General features: G+C 53.9%; 1 protein-coding gene across 1 annotated transcript in view; it reads left to right on the top strand.

Annotated features, from left to right (window-relative positions):
• Positions 1–21027, top strand: part of MYO7A (myosin VIIA) — an 87545-nt gene that overhangs the window by 39894 nt on the left and 26624 nt on the right. Inside the window, exons 16-27 of the mRNA XM_010366765.2 lie at positions 5284–5421; positions 7294–7452; positions 7909–8001; positions 10085–10179; positions 11651–11735; positions 12343–12561; positions 13008–13115; positions 14008–14217; positions 14546–14749; positions 15019–15195; positions 15644–15733; positions 17176–17303. Coding sequence (XP_010365067.2) covers positions 5284–5421; positions 7294–7452; positions 7909–8001; positions 10085–10179; positions 11651–11735; positions 12343–12561; positions 13008–13115; positions 14008–14217; positions 14546–14749; positions 15019–15195; positions 15644–15733; positions 17176–17303 — 1706 coding nt within the window. The remainder of the gene's footprint in view (positions 1–5283; positions 5422–7293; positions 7453–7908; positions 8002–10084; positions 10180–11650; positions 11736–12342; positions 12562–13007; positions 13116–14007; positions 14218–14545; positions 14750–15018; positions 15196–15643; positions 15734–17175; positions 17304–21027) is intronic.

The raw sequence follows: 21027 nt of genomic DNA, 5'->3' as shown, positions 1-21027 counted from the left end.
ACACCCCCGGCAGTAGATAGGGCATGTCAGGAGCAAGGAGCTTGTCTGGATGGTGGCCTCTCCCCTCTGCCCATGGATCAGCCCTGTAACAACCTCCCGCCCCCACTCACCCCGACAGACCAACACTGTAGGCTGGCTGACTGCTGGGGTGCACGCAGGGCTGACCTGAGAGAGGGGAGTCCCAGGCACTCGAAGCTCTAGCACCCAGGAGAGTCCCCACCCGAAGGCCCTGTGCTGTAAGGTGGCCGCACTGCTGAGACAGGCGTGGCTCTGGCCTCTCCCACTCTTTCATCTTCTCCTATAGCCCTGCTGGCCCCGCTCAAGTGGCCCATCCGTTCCTCCTGGTCTTGGGCACACTCTGGTTAAACCCCATCTTCCCCTCCTACCCATTCTCTCTCCTCTCTCTTTTCAAAGCTCCTGGAGGCATCTGGGAATGTTCCATGATATTTCCTGCTCTGAGTTTCCTACTTCTGGGACTAGAACCCATTTACTGAGAAATCATGGAGAGGTCAAAGTGCAGGATCCCAGAGTCTCTGGAAATGGCCCACCCCGGAGGAAGTTTTAGGAGCAGAGAATTAGGATACAACAGTGACCAATCTGATACCAGTTACATCTACTGGGCACCTCTTCTGAGCCAGGCTATGAGCTAAGCACTTATATTTATCACCTCATTCACTCCCCACTGCAACCTGACGAGTAATTACTATTACTCCCACTTTACAGGTGAAGAAACCGGGGCCCAGGCTGGGTGTGGTGGCTCGCACCTATGATCCCAGCACTTTGGGAGGCGAAGGCAGGAGGATTGCTTAAGGCCAGGAGTTCAAGACCAGCCTGGGCAACATAGTGAGACCCTGTGTCTACAAAACAATTTTAAATTAGCTGAACATGGTGGTGAGCGCTTGTAGTCGCAGCTGCTTGGGGTGGGGGGCACTGAGACAAGAGGATTCCTTGAGCCCAGGAGTTGGAGGCTGCAGTAAGTTGTGATTTGCCACTGCACTCCAACCTGAGTGACAGAGGGCGACCCTGTCTCTAACATTTAAAGAAAGAAACTGGGGCCCAGAGAGACCAAGGTGCTCGCTGAAGTCACACACCTTGCGACACAGTGGGGATTCGAGTGTAGGCCTGCCTCAGGGACTTGTCTAAGGCCATATACAAGAGTGGGCTAAAGTGAGGTTTTCCGAGTTCCTGCCTTTTTAAATATAATTTTAATTTTTAAAAATTTACCGTGCTGGCTCCATAAACGTCGCATCTTAGGAAAGAAAACATACTTCGTAACTCCTAGAAAGACAATGGCTTTTTTAAAGGAAGATGAAAATCAGCTTGGTTAATTGTTTATTCAATGACAGTGTACTAGTGGCAATGCTCCCATCAGGATGGAAGCCCACGCCACTTCTTGCAGTGATCTGAACTCCCATCATGGGCAGGTCCCCGAGCCCTGAGTTTTTAGCCTTTGACTCCTACATCTGCCTCGCCACGCAGCCCTGGGCAGCCCCACCGCAGCACTTGCTGGTCAAGGGCCAAGTCCAGCTGTGATGAAGGCAGCTCTTCCAGGACATTGAGTACCCCCTGATTAATGCCTAAGCCCAGTCATATGTCCTGGGGCCCCAAGCCCAAGAGACACCTGTTCACTCTATGCAAGTGGTCTCCTGCCTGAGAATTCCCAGCCCCTTTCACATCACGCTCTGGGGTCTTCCTCTCAGGTCCTTTCTGGGGAGCCTTTGGACTTTTCACTTCCACCTTTACCCCATCCCTATCTGCAGATTATCACAGAAAACAGCGAATACCAGGAAGGACAGCCTTTCCCCTCAATGAAATAAAACCAAATCAGAAACCCAGTTGACTACCTACAAACCTTTATTGAGTGCCTACTATATGCCAGGCATTGTCATGGGTCTTGGGGACGTAGCGGTGAACAAAACAGAAAAAGTCTCTGTCCTTATGGAACTTAAGTTCCAGCAGAAGAGGGGATAGTTAGAAAGCCAAGGCCAGGTGCAGTGGCTCATAACTGTAATTCCAGCACTTTGGTAGGCCGAGGTGGGCGGATTGCTTGAGCTCAGGAGTTCGAGACCAGCCTAGGCGAAATGGCAAAATCCTGTCTCTACAAAAAATATAAAATTAGCGGCCAGGCGCGGTGGCTCAAGCCTGTAATCCCAGCACTTTGGGAGGCCGAGACGGGCGGATCACGAGGTCAGGAGTTCGAGACTATCCTGGCTAACACGGTGAAACCCTGTCTCTACTAAAAAATACAAAAAGCTAGCCAGGCGAGGTGGCTGGCACCTGTGGTCCCAGCTACTCGGGAGGCTGAGGCGGGAGAATGGTGTAAGTCCGGGAGGCGGAGCTTGCAGTGAGCTGAGATCCGGCTACTGCAGTCCAGCCGGGCGACAGAGCGAGACTCCGTCTCAAACAAAACAAAACAAAAACAAAAACAAAAACAAACAAAAAATATATATATATATACATATATATATATATAAAATTAGCTAGGCACAGTGGCACACACCTGTAGTCCCAGCTACTCAGGAGGCTGAGGCAGGAGGCTTGAGCCTGGGAGGGCGAGGCTGCAGTGAGCCAAGATCGTGCCACTGTACTCCAGCCTGGGTGTCAGAGTGAGACCTTGTCTCAAAAATAATAGTAAATAGAAAGCCAATAAATAAGTAAAAGCTACAGTGTATCAGATGGTGAGATGCGGCATAGGGAAACATTAAGGAGGGAGAAATGAGGCGGTGGGGCTCTGTGATTTTCAGTGGGGGGTTAGGAAAGGCCTGCCTGAGAAGCTGAGCAGGAGGTGAGGAAGAATGTGCCCAGCCACATTCCGGAGAAAGGGCTTTGCAGGGAGAGGGGACAGCAAGCACAGATGCCCCGAGGTGCTTTGCAAGCCTATGCCTGCATCCCAGGTGCATCCCAGGCAGAGCGAGGAGGCTGGAGGGGTGGGAACAGGTGTTGTAAAGACCAGAGGCCCCTGGAACTAGCTCCTTTGGGGGCACTGTGGGTCCCTACGAGGACCTGCGCCTTCATGCGAGTGAATCAAGTTGCCAGTGGAGGGTTCTGGGTGGGGAAAGGACATGGTTTTGTTTTACCAGCCTCACTTGGGCTGTGTATTGGGAGTGGAAGAGTCCCAGGCACTCGAAGCCCCAGCACCCAGAAGAGTCTCTGTCTGAAGGCCCCTGTGCTGTAGGGTGGCCATGCTGGTGAGACAGGTGTGGCTCTTGGCTCTGCCACTCTTTCCTCTTCTCTGACTCCCCAGTTCCAGGGGAGGGTGGCCGGGAGTGTGGGGGGATGGAAGCAAAGAGACTAGTTGAGGGGTTGCTCCAGGAATTTGAGAGCAACGCTGGTGGCTGGGACCAGGCTGACGGTGAAGGAAGTGGTAAGGGGTCAGGTTCTGCAGATGTTTTGAAAGTAGAGCCTGTAAGATTTGCAGATATGTTGAATGTGACAGAAGAGGCACTGAGAACAGTTGTTAGATGTTTGGCTGGAGCAATGGGAAGGTGGACAGTTTCTGTGAACCCATGGATGTCACTAGGAACCAGTTCAACAGCACCTCAGTAGATCAAAGTGTTGACTGTTACTTGTGTCAGGTAGGTCCTGGCCACGCAGCAATATAGAGGCAGACCCGTCCTGTCCTCATGGGGCTCTGAGCCCAGCTGGGAGGACGGGCAGAAAGCAGTAGTTTTATTATGATGACCAAGACCAAAGAAGGGCGTGCGTGTGCGTGTGTGTGCACGTGGTGGTATGCGTGAGCTCCTTGTGTGTGTGTGTGCATGCTGAGGTGTGTGTGTGTTGTGTGTGTGCATGCGTATGTGTGTACTCATGTCAGGGGCCCTAACGCAGGCTGGGTACAGCCCAACTTGAACAGCTCCCCTCCAGTGACTGGAGTCACCCAGTGCTGCTGCTGGATCAAGTTGAGGACAATCCCGGGGGCCACAGATCTGACCACCACCCTCCCGCATTGCAAATACTCCGCAGCTTCTCTGGGCAAAATCCTAGAATATATTCCAAATACAACACAATCGGAAAGCATTGCAGATTTCAGAATTGCAGGCACTGGCTCTTTCTCAGAAGACCTCATCACAGTCTGGTGGCATATTACCTAAATTGAGTATGAGCATAACACCTTTGTCCCCCCAAATACCTTACATATCTACATCTGCACCCCTGGTTTTTGATGCTACAGGATATCAGATGAAATGGTGACTCTAAAGATATAAAATCTTATATTAACTGAATGACGTCAAATAAAATAAAATAAGAAATTCTCAACCAAATGAAAATTGCCAGGAAAACACTAATCAAGATGCTTTGGAACAGAACCTGAGCTCTGTGTCCAGTTCCCATCAGTCCTGCCATTTGGCTTCCTGTTTGTTTGTGGCTCAGGGCTTTACCTCATTCCACAGTATTCTCAGAGGGGACCCCAGTAGGGCAGGGAGGTGCATGGGGCTTGCTGGCTGCCAGGATCGCCCAGGTAGTGGCTGGTGGAGCACAGAACCCCTGGCCGCGTCAGTGCCACAGTGCGGGGATGAGGGGGAAGTTGCTTGTGTGCCTTCTTAGGAGGATTAGCCAGGCCTGCCCCGCCCCCAGCCTGCTGCTGCCAGCTAAGCCTGGGAGGGGAGAGGTCACCAGCAGCTCCCGCCCCTCCTCCTCGCACTTGCCCACAGGTTCCCAGAAGGCGGCACCACCTTTCCAGGTTGCTGTTTACTGAAATATGCCCTGACCTCTGACCCTCATCACAGCCTGGTCTGATGGATAGATGGCATCACCTCCACTTAGGAGACTGAGGTTCTGCAACATTTAGTGACCTGCCTAAGGCCACGCAGCTAGGAAGTGGTGGGCCAGGGCTTGAATCTAGGTTTGTCTAACCCCAGTCTCTAGAGACGACCTCAGTCCTGAGGTGACCAAGTCCAATTACTCCTTTATGCAGGGAAGGGGGGATGAGACTCAGAGAGGGGCTGCCCCTTGCTCAGAGTCATCCAGCGCACCAGGGGCAGGGGCAGGGGCAGGGGCAGGCTCCCGACTCCCAGTGCGGAGATCTTCCTGTAGGGTTCACTTCCCCCTGGCCCAGAGCTGGTACCTTTGGAAGTCCTGGGAGGCTTCCTGGAGAGGGTATCTGGGGTCCAGGCTGTAGCTCAGACGGTAGGGAGAGACAGTTTGCAGGAAAGCTTCGAATACCGCCCTGTCCCTCAAACCCTGACCCCATTGACCTCCCCTCTCGCTTCCTACTGGGCGGCTCCTGGAACACTGGATAGGGGCAGGCACAGCTCCTCCCATCTCTGCCGTCCGTCCCCCCAGGGCGCCGAGACCAGGAAGCGCTCGCCCACACTCAGCAGCCAGTTCAAGCGGTCGCTGGAGCTGCTGATGCGCACACTGGGTGCCTGCCAGCCCTTCTTCGTGCGATGCATCAAGCCCAATGAGTTCAAGAAGCCCATGGTGAGCAGCCCTGGCCTGGGGTTGGCGGGTGGCAGCTAGGGTGATGTGGAGGAGCTCTGTCAAGAATAAGGTAGGGTGGGAGTGAAGGATGTGAGACTTTGTCCCTTTAGGGAATTGGGGGCACCCAGGGAAGTTACAAAACAAGGCCCCCTATTTACTGAAGGCAGCAGGTGCCTTGGAAAGAGCCTAGACTCTGCAGGGGGCTTGCAGCAGGTTCAGATCCTGGTTCTACCACTTACAAGTGGGCGACTGCAGACAAGGCAGTTTCTTCTCTTACGCCTCAGTTTCTTCATAGACGGAAATGGGACTGACCATCCCTACCTCCTGAGACTATTCCATGCAATAATGCTTGCAGATGCCCGCCCCCAGCAAGTGCCCAGTGACTGGCAGCTGTGGTTCTTGCTAGGGATGCTTCTTTGTAAGTCCCCTTCTCCTTTGGCCCAGCTCAACCACCACCTCCTCCTGGAAGCCTCCGCCATCCCTCTAGCTGGTTGGGATATCCTCATTCTTGACTCTTCTGAATAACATTTGTTGGGCCCTTTCTGTGTGCCCAGCATAGGCTGGATGGACAGGCCACAGCTTCCTTTAGCCTTCTCAAACAGCCCGTGAGAAAGGGACTGTGGTGGTCCCAGGTTAGAGATGCGGGACTAGGGGCTCAGGGAGGTTAAGGGGCTCAGGCTGGGGCCACCTCGCTGCGAGCCCTCTCCTTCCCCAGCACAGGCTCTGGGAGGGTTGTTTACCCAGAGGCCTGCAGGGAGGCGCAGGGGAAGCTGGGGCCTCGGGGTCTGGGCAGGGAAGGAAGGCCGGTGAAAGTGGCCCAGAGAGAGAGGAAACAGGCTCCGGAAGCTGACAGGCTGCAAGACTGTCCCCTCCCGCTGCCTCCTGCCTGGAAAACATTCCCCGAAGTGGATGAGGCCTGACCCCTTTAGGACTCAGGTCTGCAGGGGCCTGAGGTTCGCAGAGGGCTCCAGTGAGCTCTCCCTGTAATGCAGGGGGTGTAGGGGACTGAGACCAGGGCAGTCAGGCACAGTCTCCCCTGGCTCTGAAGTGGGACCCTTCCCTCAGGCCAGTCCTTAACATTTGTGTACTGGGCCTTGGCAACGGCCTCCTCAAGGGTTTCCTGCCTCCCTCGCCTCCTGTCCTGCCTCCCCTGGCCCCCAGTGGCACTGTTCTCAAATGCAGACCTGGCCCAGTCTCTCCCTGCTCTAAATCTTCCCTGGCTTCCAGCATCCATAGATGAGGCCCTCACAGAGCCCCACAGCCTCACAACCCAGCACCTGCCTCGTACTCTTTCTCCCCAGCCCCTCCACCAACCAAACCCCAGGGCTCTTTGAAAAATGTGCTGCTTCCTTAAGGCAGCTAGAACGTTGTCTGAATAACCACAGATGTACGATAGCTGCAGTGTGAAAGGTCCTCCCTGGGGCTGTGCAGAGCACCCCTCACCTGCACAGCTATAACTTGGCCTGGACCAGCCTCTCTAGCTCCCCCAAGATTCCCAACAAAGTCCTGCACTTTCAGGCTTCCACACCTTTGCACAGGCTTACCCCCTCCAGCCTTGGAATATTCCCCCTCCTGTCAGGGTTAGGGGGATAAAGACGCCTCCTCCATGAAGCTCGCCTGTTGGGTGTCCCAAGAGGAATTCATCTGTGTCTTCTGTGTGCTTCCAAAGCACACAACTCCGCCACGACAGGCCTCACTTTATGCTATTTTGTGGATCTGAGCTGCAGATCCAGGTGCCTGTCCCAGCTTTGCTCCTCCCGTGCCATGTGGACTTGGCCTTTCTGAGCCTTTGTCTGGGTTGGTCAAGTGCGTAGCAGGGCTGCCTCCCAGCAGGAGCCTTGGCCCTGATGCCCTTGTCTGCCTGCCCGGCAGCTGTTTGACCGGCACCTGTGTGTGCGCCAGCTGCGGTACTCAGGGATGATGGAGACCATCCGAATCCGCCGAGCTGGCTACCCCATCCGCTACAGCTTCGTGGAGTTTGTGGAGCGGTACCGCGTGCTGCTGCCGGGTGTGAAGCCAGCCTACAAGCAGGTACAGGGCTGAGTGCACAGAGGGCAGGAGAGGAGGGTCCCAGCTTTGGCTGGGCAAGGATCCCAATTTTCTTATCAGGACCGTGAGCGGGGCTTGCTATCTGCTCGGCCGCTCAGGTACAGCATGGAAAACTGGGGGTCAGGTCTTGGAATGCATCAGTGGGCTTCAGTTGCCATGTTCACCTAGCGAGGACTTCACACATGGTGTGTAAGGAACAAGACCAGGGCTGCCACGCGGGCCCTGGATGTCAGTTGTGAGAAAGGGTTTTGCAATCGTACCATCCAGCTGAGCTAAGGAGAAAACTGGGGCTCAGAGAAGGCAGGACCCAGCCGAGGTCACACTTTGAGTCAGGGGCAGAGCTGGAGAAGAGCCCTGCCTCCCAGCCTTAGGGACACTCCGGGGGCCTTCCCGCTGGAGGCACTGCCCATTCCCTTGTGTCCCCCATCCCCACTCCAGGGTGACCTTCGCGGGACGTGCCAGCGCATGGCTGAGACTGTGCTGGGCACCCACGATGACTGGCAGATAGGCAAAACCAAGATCTTTCTGAAGGTGAGCACAGCTTCCCTGGGCTGTCCTGGGGCACTGTGAATTCCCATCATGTGGGCTGAGGTGCTCGGGAGAGGGAGGCAGTGCTGGGGCTTTGAGATCCTTCCTGCTGGGCTGTGGTGTGGCTGGAGGAGCAGGTGGGATCTGGCCTGTCCGGTGGGGAAGGGTAAGTTGGTGTTTGAGATCATCTGCCACCTGGGAGCAGGGTCAGAGCACTGACCACAGGTTACAGAGTACATGCCAGGGGAGGGCTGGCTGTCAGGCCTGCAGCAGGGAGGCGGGGGTGCTGCTTGCCTTGGGGCCTTTTCTGAGCCTCATTTTCCCATCTGTAAATTGGGGTGTGCCTGTGTGGGGTCTCTTGAGTGTATCTTAGGTTCCTTCCTGTGGTTTCCTGCCTGGCAGGGTCCATCCCATGCTGGGGTCCGCAGCATTCCACCTGTCCGTCACTCTGTAGGGAGCTCAGCTCCCATTGCTGCCTGGGCAGCTGGGGAGGGAAGCAGGAAGCAGGGCCTGTGGGAGTCACGGAGTCACAGCCTTGGAGAAATGGCTGGGAGCTGGGAGCTGGCAGTGGCAGGGCAGCCACAGCAGGGACAGTGCGAGCTCCCAGGGCTGGGCTTCCCCATTTGCATTTCCGCTGTGCTAGATTTCTGGCTGTCCCGGATGACAGGGCTCCTTCCTCTGGTGTGGGGGGTGGGGCCTGCAAACTCCAGGACAGCTGCAGGAGGGACGGGAACCAGCTCTGAACTGGAGGGAGCCTGTGGCCTCTTCTAAATCCTCTCCAGCCGAGGAGCTTCAGGCTAGGCCCTTTCTCTCCTTGCACCTGCATTTCCTCATTAGCAAGATGTGATGAATGTTCCCTGCCTGTGCCTCCCACAGTGGTCAGCCAGAAAGCACATTCCATGTGCCAGGCCCTGGGTGGGGGCTTTTCATCCATGAGCTAATTGAATCCTTGAAACAGTCCCGTGGAGAAGGAAATATTATACCCGTTTCACAGGCTCAGAGAGAAGTGAGTTGCCCAAAGCCAGGCAACTAGGAAGCAGGCAGCAGGGCTTCCAGTCTGGGGGGGTCTGATGCCCAGCCCCTGTGTGGACAAAGTGGGGAAGGCAGGAATCACGATGGCACCTAATGCCAGGGAACTCGGAGGAGCGCCATCAGCCCCTGACTTACACTGCTAGGTTCTTCCGATATGGCCACGGTTTTGAGAGGCCAGACATGCTCATTCATCCATTCATTCATTCAGAATGCCTTAGCTGAGCATCTCCTCTGTCAGGGCCCTGTGTGTCTGTGATTATCTGATGGATGTGGCTCCCTCATGAGACTCTACCCTCCCCAAGGGCAGGGGCCATGTCTCCCCGGTTCATTGTGGCAGCCCCTCCCCTCCCCAGCACCTAGCAGAGTTGCCGGCACATAGAGGCGTTCAATTCATATGTATTAAGTGAACCAATGAAGTTTTGTCCAACTAGAGTGAGGGCTGGGGTCTTGGGTGAGGAGGAGAGAGGGCTGGAAGAGTTGGCAGACACCCTGGATCATGGGTGGCCTTGAGTGCCAGGGTGAGGAACCCAGGCTCGACCTGGGGAACCATGAGGTGTCACTGTAGGGTCACCATCCGGGTTGTGTTTAGGAGGGTCCCTCTGGCTGCTTGTGAAGGAGGGCCGGAGAGGGAGCCAGGGAGGCCGTGAGACCTTTGATTAGGAGGCTGCTGCCAAGATTCAGGAGAGGAATGGCGACAGCCCAGCCCAGGTGAGGGACTGATGTGACAGGGACGTCTAAAAGCAGGGGGCTCAGGCAGATTGATGATAGGGAAGAAGCCGGTGTGTGTGCGTTCTGGGCCTTCTGACCCCATCCAGAGAGATTAGGCACCTTCTGCTCCATTTGTCCTGCCTGGGCCTCTGGGAAATAGCCACAACCCCTGTCTGTCCTGGTGGCTGTGGGAGGCTGCCCCAGGAGCCAGAGCCAGCTGGGAGCTCATGGGACCCAAATGAGTTCTAGACCTGGGCTCCCAGTGAAGGAAGAGAGGCCCCAGCTGGGACTGAGCAGGTGGCCCTAGAGACCTTGTGGGGCGCTGCTCAGGAGCTCTGCCTCCTAGGACCACCATGACATGCTGCTGGAAGTGGAGCGGGACAAAGCCATCACTGACAGAGTCATCCTCCTCCAGAAGGTCATCCGGGGGTTCAAAGACAGGTGCGTGTTCCCACCAGCTCATCGCCTCCTCAGCCCACATACAGGTGTACGTGTGGTGTTGGGCTCTCCTCTGTTCTGCCCGCATGAACGCTAGGAAAAAAACATGTTCACCTATGAAACAAGTGCACACATGCACAGCATGCACACATGATCATGTAAACACAGAGGAATGTAGATACATGATTTACACGGACCCATTGTGCCATGTAAGCCAAATAATGCAATACATTCACCTGCGTATGCACATGCACATGTAGATACATGAGACTCACATGTGGACCCACTGTTCATTTCAGATGCTGATGAAATTTTGCACAGAGGAAATTTGAGATTTTATAAATTACGAATACAAAATGTATCTCATATTCTATGTAAAGGATATGTGTACACCTGTGACAATTCACAAATGTGCAGGACTGACTCCAAAGTGTGATTAAAGCTCTGCGAAAATCCTGCAACACACCCCTTTGCAGTTCATATGGTCACTCTCTCCCTTCTTCCACTCATCCACCCACCTACCCATCCATCCATCCATTTACCCACCCACCTACCTACCTATCCATCCATCCATCCATCCATCCGCCCACCTATTCACCCATCCATCCATCCATCCATCCATCTGCCCACCTATTCATCCATGTATCCATACACCCTCCCACCCACCCACCTATTCACTCATCCATCCACCCACTCACCCATTCATTCATCCATTCATCCATCTGTTCATTCACCCACCAACATAACCACCATCCATCCATCCATCCATCCACCCCCCCACCCACCCACCCATTCACTCATCCATCCACCCCCCCACCCACCCACCCGTTCATTCATCCATTCATCCATCCACCCACCCACCCATTCCCACAGTTGCTCATTTGCTTATGTGTGTCTCTAAGCATTGACTTTTTGGCTCACATGCACACTGACATACCCATCCTTCACTCTTCCTTTATTTATTTCTACATTCAGCAGACCCCTGCTGTCTGCGCGTGGTCTCTGTCCTCTATCAGGCTAAAGATGACTGTTTTCTTGCAGAAGCAGCCTGCTGTGTGCAGGGGGAACAGCAATGGGCTCACTTAGGGTCAGTCAGAAGACACGGGCTCTAGTCCCAACCTATCAAGTTTCAGTTGCCTCATGTATAAAATGAGGAAGTTAGACTGTTCAAAGCTTTTAATCTTTATATTATTTTAGTTACTTATTTTTTCATACATTTATTCATTCAACAAATACCTTTTGAATGTCTTCCTTCATAGACTTATGTGACAGGCCTGTGGGGCAGGCAGGGCAAGCATTATTCTACGCATTGTACAGATGAGGAAGCTGAGGCACAGAGGTTATGTGCCTTGCCCAAGGTCACATAGCTAGGAAGTCGCAGAGCCGGGACTCAGCATGCCCTCCTGATCCCAAACCCACCTGTGCCCTGGCTGCCTCTGGACACTGCTTACCCGCGCCACTCCCGCTGTTTCAGGTCTAACTTCCTGAAGCTGAAGAACGCTGCCACGCTGATCCAGAGGCACTGGCGGGGTCACAACTGCAGGAAGAACTACGGGCTGGTGAGCCTCCCCGTGGGCTTCTCTTGCCCCAACAGGCCTTTGAACCCAGCCTTGCTGCCATGGCAGCGGGACTGGCCTGCACCCAGGCAGCACAGCCTGACCTCGTTGGCCTCCTGCCACCGCCCCAGCCAGCCACTACCATTCCTCCAGCCCGAAGTCTGGTTCTGCCTCTTGTGGCTTCTTCCAACTGGCCAGCAATGTGTGTTGCTCTCCTTCTGGAGTGTTTTTGGGTGTTGGGAGCACTCTGGGATTATTAGAGATCTCAGACGGGGCTGGGAGTGGCTGGGTCACATGGACCTCTGTGCAGCAGCTGGGCTTAGGGCTTGTCGGGGCTGGATGGGAAGCAGACTGGTTGGTTGCAGCTCCTGATCTAGGATTCTCTCAGGGGGGTCCCAACTCAGGGATAGTCAAGGTCACCTAAAAATATGTTGTCTGAGAGGAAACAAAACTTTCTAACGATGGGGGGGCCCTAATCTGAGAGGAGACGGGGCCATGCCTTCTGGGGGTGGCTCTCTGAGAGTGGAGGCCGGTGCCGTGGAGCTCCTGCAGGCAGGGTCAGTCTAGAATGGGACAGCAGGCTCTGAGCACGGGGTGGCTGTCCTTGCAGATGCGTCTGGGCTTCCTGCGGCTGCAGGCTCTACACCGCTCCCGGAAACTACACCAGCAGTACCGCCTGGCCCGCCAGCGCATCATCCAGTTCCAGGCCCGCTGCCGCGCTTATCTGGTGCGCAAGGCCTTCCGCCACCGCCTCTGGGCTGTGCTTACCGTGCAGGCCTATGCCCGGGGCATGATCGCCCGCAGGCTGCACCAACGCCTCAGGGCCGAGGTGAGGGAGCAAGTCCGTAGCAGCCAATCAGCAGACTTCTGACCCCTGGGTGGGGAGTGTCCACACATCACCCTCAGGTGTTGGCCAGGAAGCGGGACCTATTGGGGGGGGGACCTGTGGTTATGCCTGCTCTGAGGAGTGTACAAACCTGGGACCATATCCTCATTTCCATCCTCCTGGCCAAGGGCAGGGCTGGGACCTCAGTCACTCTTGGGAATCTCTGGGAGACCGAGGCAGATCTGGCCGGGCTTTAGGATCAGTAGTGCCTCCAACCTGCTGGGTAACTTAGAGAATTTCTTGGTTACCTCACTTGTCCTATCTGCCAAATTATTTGGCAAAGTCATGCCCAGTTCTAGAACTCAGAGTCGGGTGGGTGGAGCTGGCAGGAATCCCCGCAACAACAGCTACACACATTTCCATGCCCCCTGGATGCCCCCTTCCCTCAGTACCTGCGGCGCCTCGAGGCTGAGAAAATGCGGCTGGCAGAGGAAGAGAAGCTCCGGAAGGAGATGAGCGCCAAGAAGGCCAAGGAGGAGGCCGAGCGCAAGCATCAGGTGAGCTGAGAGCCTCCAGGCACCTCGTCTGGCTGCTCATGCCACCCGAGGCTGGCTGCTCATGTCACCCGGCACTGCAGCCTTCCTTCCATCCTTCAGAGTGGCTGCACTAGACTCACTCGGCCAGTGTTGCCTGAGCTCTCGCTGGGCACCTGGTCCTGTGCCGTGCAAAAGGACGGAGGGCTGTGGTGGCTCCAGAGGAAGAGACCCAGGCCCTCAGCAGCCCCTTTCTAGCTGGGAGAGAACACCCTGATAAAAGCCCAAGCCAGCTGATGGCATGAGGGTGCCATGCTGCCCGTTAGAGAGCCACCAGCCACGGTGGCAACTGAACACTTGCAGTGTGGTCCATCTGAATGACACAGTGCTGTAATTGTGAAATACACACTAGATTTTGAAGACTTGGTGGGGAAAAAATGAATATAAAATATCTTAGTATTGTTTTTGTAATATGGATTATATGCTAAGATAATATTTGGGAAATATTGAGTTAAATAAAATATATTACTAAGACTAATCCCACCTATTCCTTTTTGCTTTTTAAAACATGGCTACTGCATGGGTGGCTCACATTGTATTTCGATTGGGCGGCACTGGTCTAGAGCCTCAAGCCAATGGCCGTGGGATGTCTGGGTTGGTGTGGTCCCCATGGAGCAGGCTCCTGGAGGAGGTGGCTCCCTGGGAGCCCTGAAGGATGGGCAGATTGCTGTTTGGCCTGTTGAGAGGCCTCTGAGTGGCCCAGAGGTGGGGAAGTCGGAGGCTCCATTCTCCTAGGCGGTCAGGAGGTGGGGACTGAGGCCCTGGCTGCTGCAGGGGCTCCCCAGGGAAAGCTTGTTCCCTGAGGCTGTGGCACCGGGGCTGACCCTGTGTCTTCTGTGTCACCCCAATTGCCCAGGAGCGCCTGGCCCAGCTGGCTCGTGAGGACGCCGAGCGGGAACTGAAGGAGAAGGAGGCTGCTCGGCGGAAGAAGGAGCTCCTAGAGCAGATGGAAAGGGCCCGCCACGAGCCTGTCAATCACTCAGACATGGTGGACAAGATGTTTGGCTTCCTGGGGACTTCAGGTGGCCTGCCAGGCCAGGAGGGCCAGGCACCTAGTGGCTTTGAGGTACCAGGCTGGGGACAGGGGCTCCAGAGGCCCCCACACCACTTGTGCTGATCCTTCCTCCTCCTGTGCCCTTGGCCTTAAAGCCCGCCCAGCCCCTCTGAGCAGTGGATAGCAGGGATGAACTGGGTCCTGTCCCTCTCCAAGGCCGTTCTCAGGTTTTTTTTTTTCTTTTTTTCTTTTGAAATGGGGTCTCACCCTGTTGCTCAGGCTGGAGTGCAGTAGTGTGATCACAGCTCACTGCAGCCTTGAACTTCTGGGCTCAGGCGATCCTCCTGCCTGAGCTTCCCAAGTAGCTGGGACTCCAAGACATACCTCTTGTCTCCTTCAGGACCTGGAGCGAGGGCGGAGGGAGATGGTGGAGGAGGACCTGGATGCAGCCCTGCCCCTGCCTGACGAGGATGAGGAGGACCTCTCTGAGTATAAATTTGCCAAGTTTGCTGCCACCTACTTCCAGGGGACAACCACGCACTCCTACACCCGGCGGCCGCTCAAACAGCCACTGCTCTACCATGACGATGAGGGTGACCAGCTGGTGAGGCCTGCCTGCCACTAGGTCACTGCTGGGTGGGGCCAGGGCTGGTGCTGTGGACTCTGCTGCTGCTGGTGGCCATAGGTGATGAGGGTGGTGGGTCCCTGGGGGCCAGGGACCAGGTCTGACTATAGTCTTCACTGCGGCACCCAGCCTAAGGGCTGACCATGCAGGAGGGGGTGTCTCCAGCCCTCTCCCCAAACCACCAGGTCATTCTGACAACTTTAGCAATGTCCTCTGCTCTGGCCTCTGATATGCGCGCTCTGCCCCAGGCGGCCCTGGCGGTCTGGATCACCATCCTCCGCTTCATGGGGGACCTCCCGGAGCCCAAGTACCACACAGCCATGAGTGACGGCAGCGAGAAGATCCCTGTGATGACCAAGATTTACGAGACCCTGGGCAAGAAGACATACAAGAGGGAGCTGCAGGCCCTGCAGGGCGAGGGCGAGGTGAGGCCAAGGTGCCCTCTGGCTGATATCCCTCCCAGGCCTACAGGGAGGGTTGCTGGCATCGCCAGCCTTGGGCTCCTCCACAGAAAAAGGATCCTATAATTCATCTCTGCCTCACTGACCTCTGCCTGCCACCCTCCTTTGTCTACTTGTGGGAACAAATGTGTGAAACTTTTATAAACTGTAAAGGGCTGACCATAACTGAGGGGCCTTGTAGCAGAGCAGACAGGAGCTTTGATGCTATGTTTTTCTGAGTCTCAGTTTTCCTGACTGCCAGTTGGCTGGTGGGGGTGCAAGGGTAGGGCTGAGCAGGTGGAGGGTGCCAGTGTGGGGGCACCCTGTAAGCCTCACGTGGAAGCGAGACAGTTCCCCACAAAGTCTTGCTGTTGGGGGTCTCGTCATTGCTTTCTGCTCAGCCACTTGACCCTGATCCCTGCTGGTCCTGCAGGCCCAGCTCCCCGAGGGCCAGAAGAGGAGCAGTGTGAGACACAAGCTGGTGCATTTGACTCTGAAAAAGAAGTCCAAGCTCACAGAGGAGGTGAGGGCAGATGCTGGGGGTCTGGCAGCCCACGGGTGGCTGCCTTAGGTGGCCTAGGCTGGAGCACAGCTAAGCTGGGGGCCCATAGGAGCAGGAGCAGGAGTGGACACTGTCTGTCCTCAGGGGTCTTGGCTGGCCAGGGAGAGGACAGCATGGGTGGGTTGGTGGGCGATCAGGCAGACAGGAGTGTCTGAAGAGGGTGGGATCTTAGGCTGGGGTGGGGAAGGGCTTCCTGGCAGAGGGCACTGGGCAAGGGAGGCTGGTAGCAGCACAGGTGAGAGGGAACACACTTCCAGCCAGGGTGCAGACCCAAGGCACTTGGTCCAAGGACCTTTGAGGCGTGGGAGCTTTCTGTGGAACAAGAGTGCTCATGGAGCATGAACGGGATTAATGTATTTGAATTCATTCCTCAGTCACCTTGCCTTTTCTGGGCACTCTCCCAGCCCTTGTGCTCTGGGGTTGTCCAGGCTGGTGTGTGTGTGTCAGGGGAGGATGCAGTGGAGAGGCAGACACAAAGCAAGGCATTCACAGCCGTGGGGGCCAGGCCCCCATCCCCACATTTGCACATGCCAGTCCCTCTGCCTGAAACTCCTCCTTTCTCTGCCTGGGATCACCTCCTCCAGGAAGCCTCCCCAGCTCCTCCACTGCAGGGCTCCCACTTTACCTCTGCCCTTGTCCTGTCCCCACCTGAGGCACAAATCCAACCTTGCAGGTGTGTGGCCTCAGATTTGAATACCTTCTCTGCCACTTAATATTCAAGGGACCCAAGGAAGGAAACGCTCACTCCATGGGGTCCTGGGAAGAAGGTGGAAATGGCAGCCGAGGGTGTTCAGTAGACACAAGGGCCTTCCATGGTGCTCCCTCTCTGTACCACCCACTCCTGCTGCTCACCTCTCACTCACCCTACCTCCTCTGGGCAGAGCTCGGGGCTTGTGCTGTGGGCTGTGTGGGATGAGAGAGGAGAAACATCTCATAAGAACCAGTGTGAGCCTGGTCACATCAGGGCGAAGGGTGTTGGTGACAGGGTGATGGTGACTAGTGGTTGGAACCTGGGGTATACTCTAGAACCCACAGTTATGTGGGGGGGGGCACCCCAGAGAGATAGGGGTCCCACTTGGAGTCAGAAGATCAGGTCCCTGTCCTGGCTGAGAGGACCTCCCTGGGGTGGGGGGTGGGATGCAGGGTATCAAGGAGAAGGCAGAGGAGCTCTGTCCCCAGAAGTGGGTGGCACCGGGCCAGTGTGCCCCAGCTGTGTGGGCCAGTTATTGGCCCAGCATCTGCTGTGCACATGGCAGGGGTAATGACAGTGCTGGGGAGCCCAGTTCTTCTGCTCACTCCTTAGATTCTGCTTTCTGGGGAGCAGGCAGCTTCGGGTGCCGGTGCCCTGGCTGGCAGGCGAATGCCCCTGACTTCACCTTCCCTGTCCTCTCCCTCTGGCCCAGGTGACCAAAAGGCTGCATGATGGGGAGTCCACGGTGCAGGGCAACAGCATGCTGGAGGACCGGCCCACCTCCAACCTGGAGAAACTGCACTTCATCATCGGCAATGGCATCCTGCGGCCAGCTCTCCGGTCAGTGCTGGGAGGCGGGGGCACCGGGGCCTGAAAGTCTTTTGATGGCTGAGTGGTGTCTCTGTCAACTTAGCAAGAGATAAGGCAAGCGGGCCTGGGTTTGGCTTTGCTGCAAGCTAATTGGTGGAGTTAGGACCTTGGTGGAGTTATTTCATCTCTCTAAGCCTCTGATTCCTTGTCTGTAAAGGCGGAATCATAAAACAGGCATCCCTTGGAGATACTGCAGGTTCAGTTGAAGGCCACAGAAATAAATATCACAATAAAGAGAGCAGCACAAATATTTTCATTTCCCAGTGCATATAAATGTCATATTTATACTGTACTATAGTCTATGAAGTATGAAATAGCATTATGTCTAAAAAGTGTAGACACCTTGATTAGAAAATAATGCCGAAAATGCTAATGGTCATCTGAAAGTTGCATCCGTTTGCTGGAGGGTCTCGCCTTGATGTTGATGGCTGCTGACTGATCAGAGTGGTGGTGGTTGCTGAAGGTTAGGGTGGCTGTGGCAATTTATTAAGATAAGACAACAGTGAGATTTGCTGCATGAATGGATTGTTCTTTCACACAAAATTTCTCTGTAGCATGCAATGTTGTTTGACAGCATTTTACCCACAGCAGAACTTCTTTCAAAATTGGAGTCAGTCCTCTCAAACCCTGTTGCTGCTTTATCAAGTTGATGCAATATTCTAAATCCCTTGTTATCATTTCAACAATGTTCACAGCATCTTCACCAGTAGATTCCATCTCAAGAAACCGCTTTCTTTGCTCATCCATAAGAGGCAACTCCTCATCCACTGAAATTTGATCATGACATGGCAGCAACTCAGTCCCATCCTCAGGCCCCACTTCTCATTCTAGTTTTCTTGCTATTTATTTCCACCACATCTGCAGTTACTTCCTCTTGAAGTCTTGAGCCCCTCAGTCATTCCTGAAGGTTGGAATCCACTTCTTCTAAACTCCTATTAATGTTAATATTTTGACCTCCTTCCATGCATCATGAATGTTCTGAATGGCATCGAGAATAGTGAATACTTTCCAGAAGCTTTTTCATTGATTTTGCCCAGATCCACCAGAGGAATCACTATCTATGGCAGCAATAGTCTTATCAAATGTATTTCTTAAATAAGACTTGAAAGCCAAAATCACTCCTTGATCCATAGGTTGCAGAATGGATGTTGCATTAGCAGGCATGAAAATAACATTCATCTCCTTGTACATCATTCTTTTTGTTTGTTTGTTTGTTTTTGTTTTGTTTTGTTTTGTTTTGAGACAGTCTCACTCTGTTGCCCAGGCTGGAGTGCAGTGGTGTGATCTAGGCTCACTGCAACCTCCACCTCCTGAGTTCAAGCAATTCTCCTGCCTCAGCCTCCCAAGTAGCTGGGACTACAGGCACTTGCCACCACATCTGGCTAATTTTTGCATTTTTAGTAGAGACGAGGTTTCACCATGTTGGCCAGGCTGGTCTGGAACTCCTGACCCTGTGATCCACCCGCCTCAGCCTCCCAAAGTGCTGGGATTTCAGGCGTGAGCCCCTGTGCCCAGCCCCTTGTACATCATTTCTAAGGGCCCTAGGATTTTTGGAATGGTCACTGAGCATTGGCTTCAATGGAAAGTCAGCAGTGCATTAGCTCCTGACAGGAGATTTAGCTTGTCTTTTGAAGCCTTGAAGCCAGCCATTGATTTCTGTCTAGCTATGAAAGTCCTAAATGACATCTTTTTCCAATAGAAGGCTGGTTCATCTCCATGGAAGATCTGTTGTTGAGTGTAATCACCTTCATCAGTGATTTTAGTTAGACCTTCTGGAAAACTTGTTGCAGCTTCTCCATCAGCCACTTGTTGCTTCACCCTGCACTTCTATATTTTGGAGACAGCGTCTTGCTTTAAACCTCATGAGACGATCTCCGTGAGCTTCCAACTTAGCTTCTGCAACTTCCTCACCTCTCTCAGCCTTCAGAGAATTGAAGAGAGAGCCTTCCTCTAGATTAGGCTTTGGCTTAAGGGAATGTTGTGGCTGGTTTGATTTATTCAGACCCCTAAAATTTTCTCCATATCAGCAAATAAGGCTGTTTCACTTTCCTATCATTTGTGTGTTCACTGGAGGAGCATTTCTGATGTCCTTTAGAAACTATTCCTTTGCATTCACAAGTTGGTTAACTACGTGGCACAAGAGGCCCAGCTTTTGGTCTATCTCGGCTTTCAACATGCTTTCCTCTCTAATCATTTCTAGCTTTTGATTAAAAGTGAAAAATGTGTGAGCTTCCTTTCACTTGAACACTTAGAGGTCATTGTGGGGTTATTAATTGGCCTAATTTCAATATGAGTGTGTCTCAGGGAATCAGGAGGCCTGAGGAGAGGGAGAGAGATGGGGGAATGGCTGGTGGGTAGAGCAGTCAGAACACATCTAACATTTATCAATGAGGTTTCCATCTTCTATGGGCACAATTCACGGTGCACAAAACAACCACATTAGTGACATTCAAGATTACTGATCACAGATCACCACAGCAAATATAATAATAAAGTTTGAGATATTTCTAGAATTGCCAAAATGTGACAGAAACGCGAAGTGAGCACGTGCTGTTGGAGAAATGATGCTGGTAGACTTGCTCCATGCAGGGTCCTTGTAAACCAATTTGTAAAAAATGCAATGTCTGCGAAGTGTAATAAAGTGAAGTACAGTAAAAGGAGGTGTGCCTGCAGCAGCTACCTCATACACAGGCTTGTGGGAAGATAAAGCTATGAAAAGTGTGTAGCACCAGACCTGGAGCATAGTAAGCGCCCTGCAGATGGTTGCTTTGATCATCATCATCCAACATGCATTTCCTGCTTTAACCCCCCCTGCCGCCAGCTCACCTCAAGTCACCCACCCCAGGCCCATGGTCAGGGTTACTGTGGGCCACATGCCTGGGAATCCTGCAAGTACCTCCTTCCCCACAGGGCCAGGAGAGGCCTTTACCCAGGTCCCTGGGGTTTTGGGGAGTTTAAAGGAAGACCCAGGAGTTACCAGGAGCCACCAAAAAAATCAAGTCAGCTGATCAGAGGGGGGCTAGGACTTTTCTGAGAACAGTCTCTACACAGGACAGGTCTGTTGGGAGAGCTGATGCCATGAATGTGTGCGTGCTGGTTGGGAGGACAGCAGGACGAGGCAGGGACCAAGCCCCACTTTCCTGATGGGAAACTGAGGTCCAGAGTAGGGAAGAGACTTGCCCAGGGGTCACTAGGCCTCCTGCCTCCTATCAGGCCCCCGTTTTTATCTCCCCAAGCCTAGTCACTACCTCACCGGGGTAGCCACACTGCCCAGGGCCACCCGCCAACAGGAGGAAAAGGCAGCTGCTGCCGGTGTGTCTCAGAGGCAAGAATTTGCCTCCAAATTATCTCACCATCATACCTAAAGCTGACACTTCTAGAAAACACAGTGCCAGGAGCCCTGAACCAAGAGTCCAAAGGCTGGGGTGTCAACTCCTTGAGGGGCCTCACACGGCGAATCCCTCCCTACTCTCAGGCTCTGTCTCCCCATCTGTAAAGTGAATGGAGACTCCTAGCTGCAGGTGATAATGTTTCACTAGTCTGTGGCAAGGTGGGAACAGGAGGGATGTTTCTAAAGCAAAACTTGTTTTCTTTAAAGGACTGCTCTGAGACTTTGCCCTTCCTACTATTTGGAAATTTAAAATTACCTTTGTTTTATGAGATAATTGGGATCTAGACAGTGAGCAGGTTGTGT

This window comes from Rhinopithecus roxellana, chromosome 15, assembly GCF_007565055.1.
Source record: "Rhinopithecus roxellana isolate Shanxi Qingling chromosome 15, ASM756505v1, whole genome shotgun sequence".
Taxonomy (NCBI): domain Eukaryota; kingdom Metazoa; phylum Chordata; class Mammalia; order Primates; family Cercopithecidae; genus Rhinopithecus; species Rhinopithecus roxellana.
This window is presented reverse-complemented; position numbering and strand designations above follow the sequence as displayed.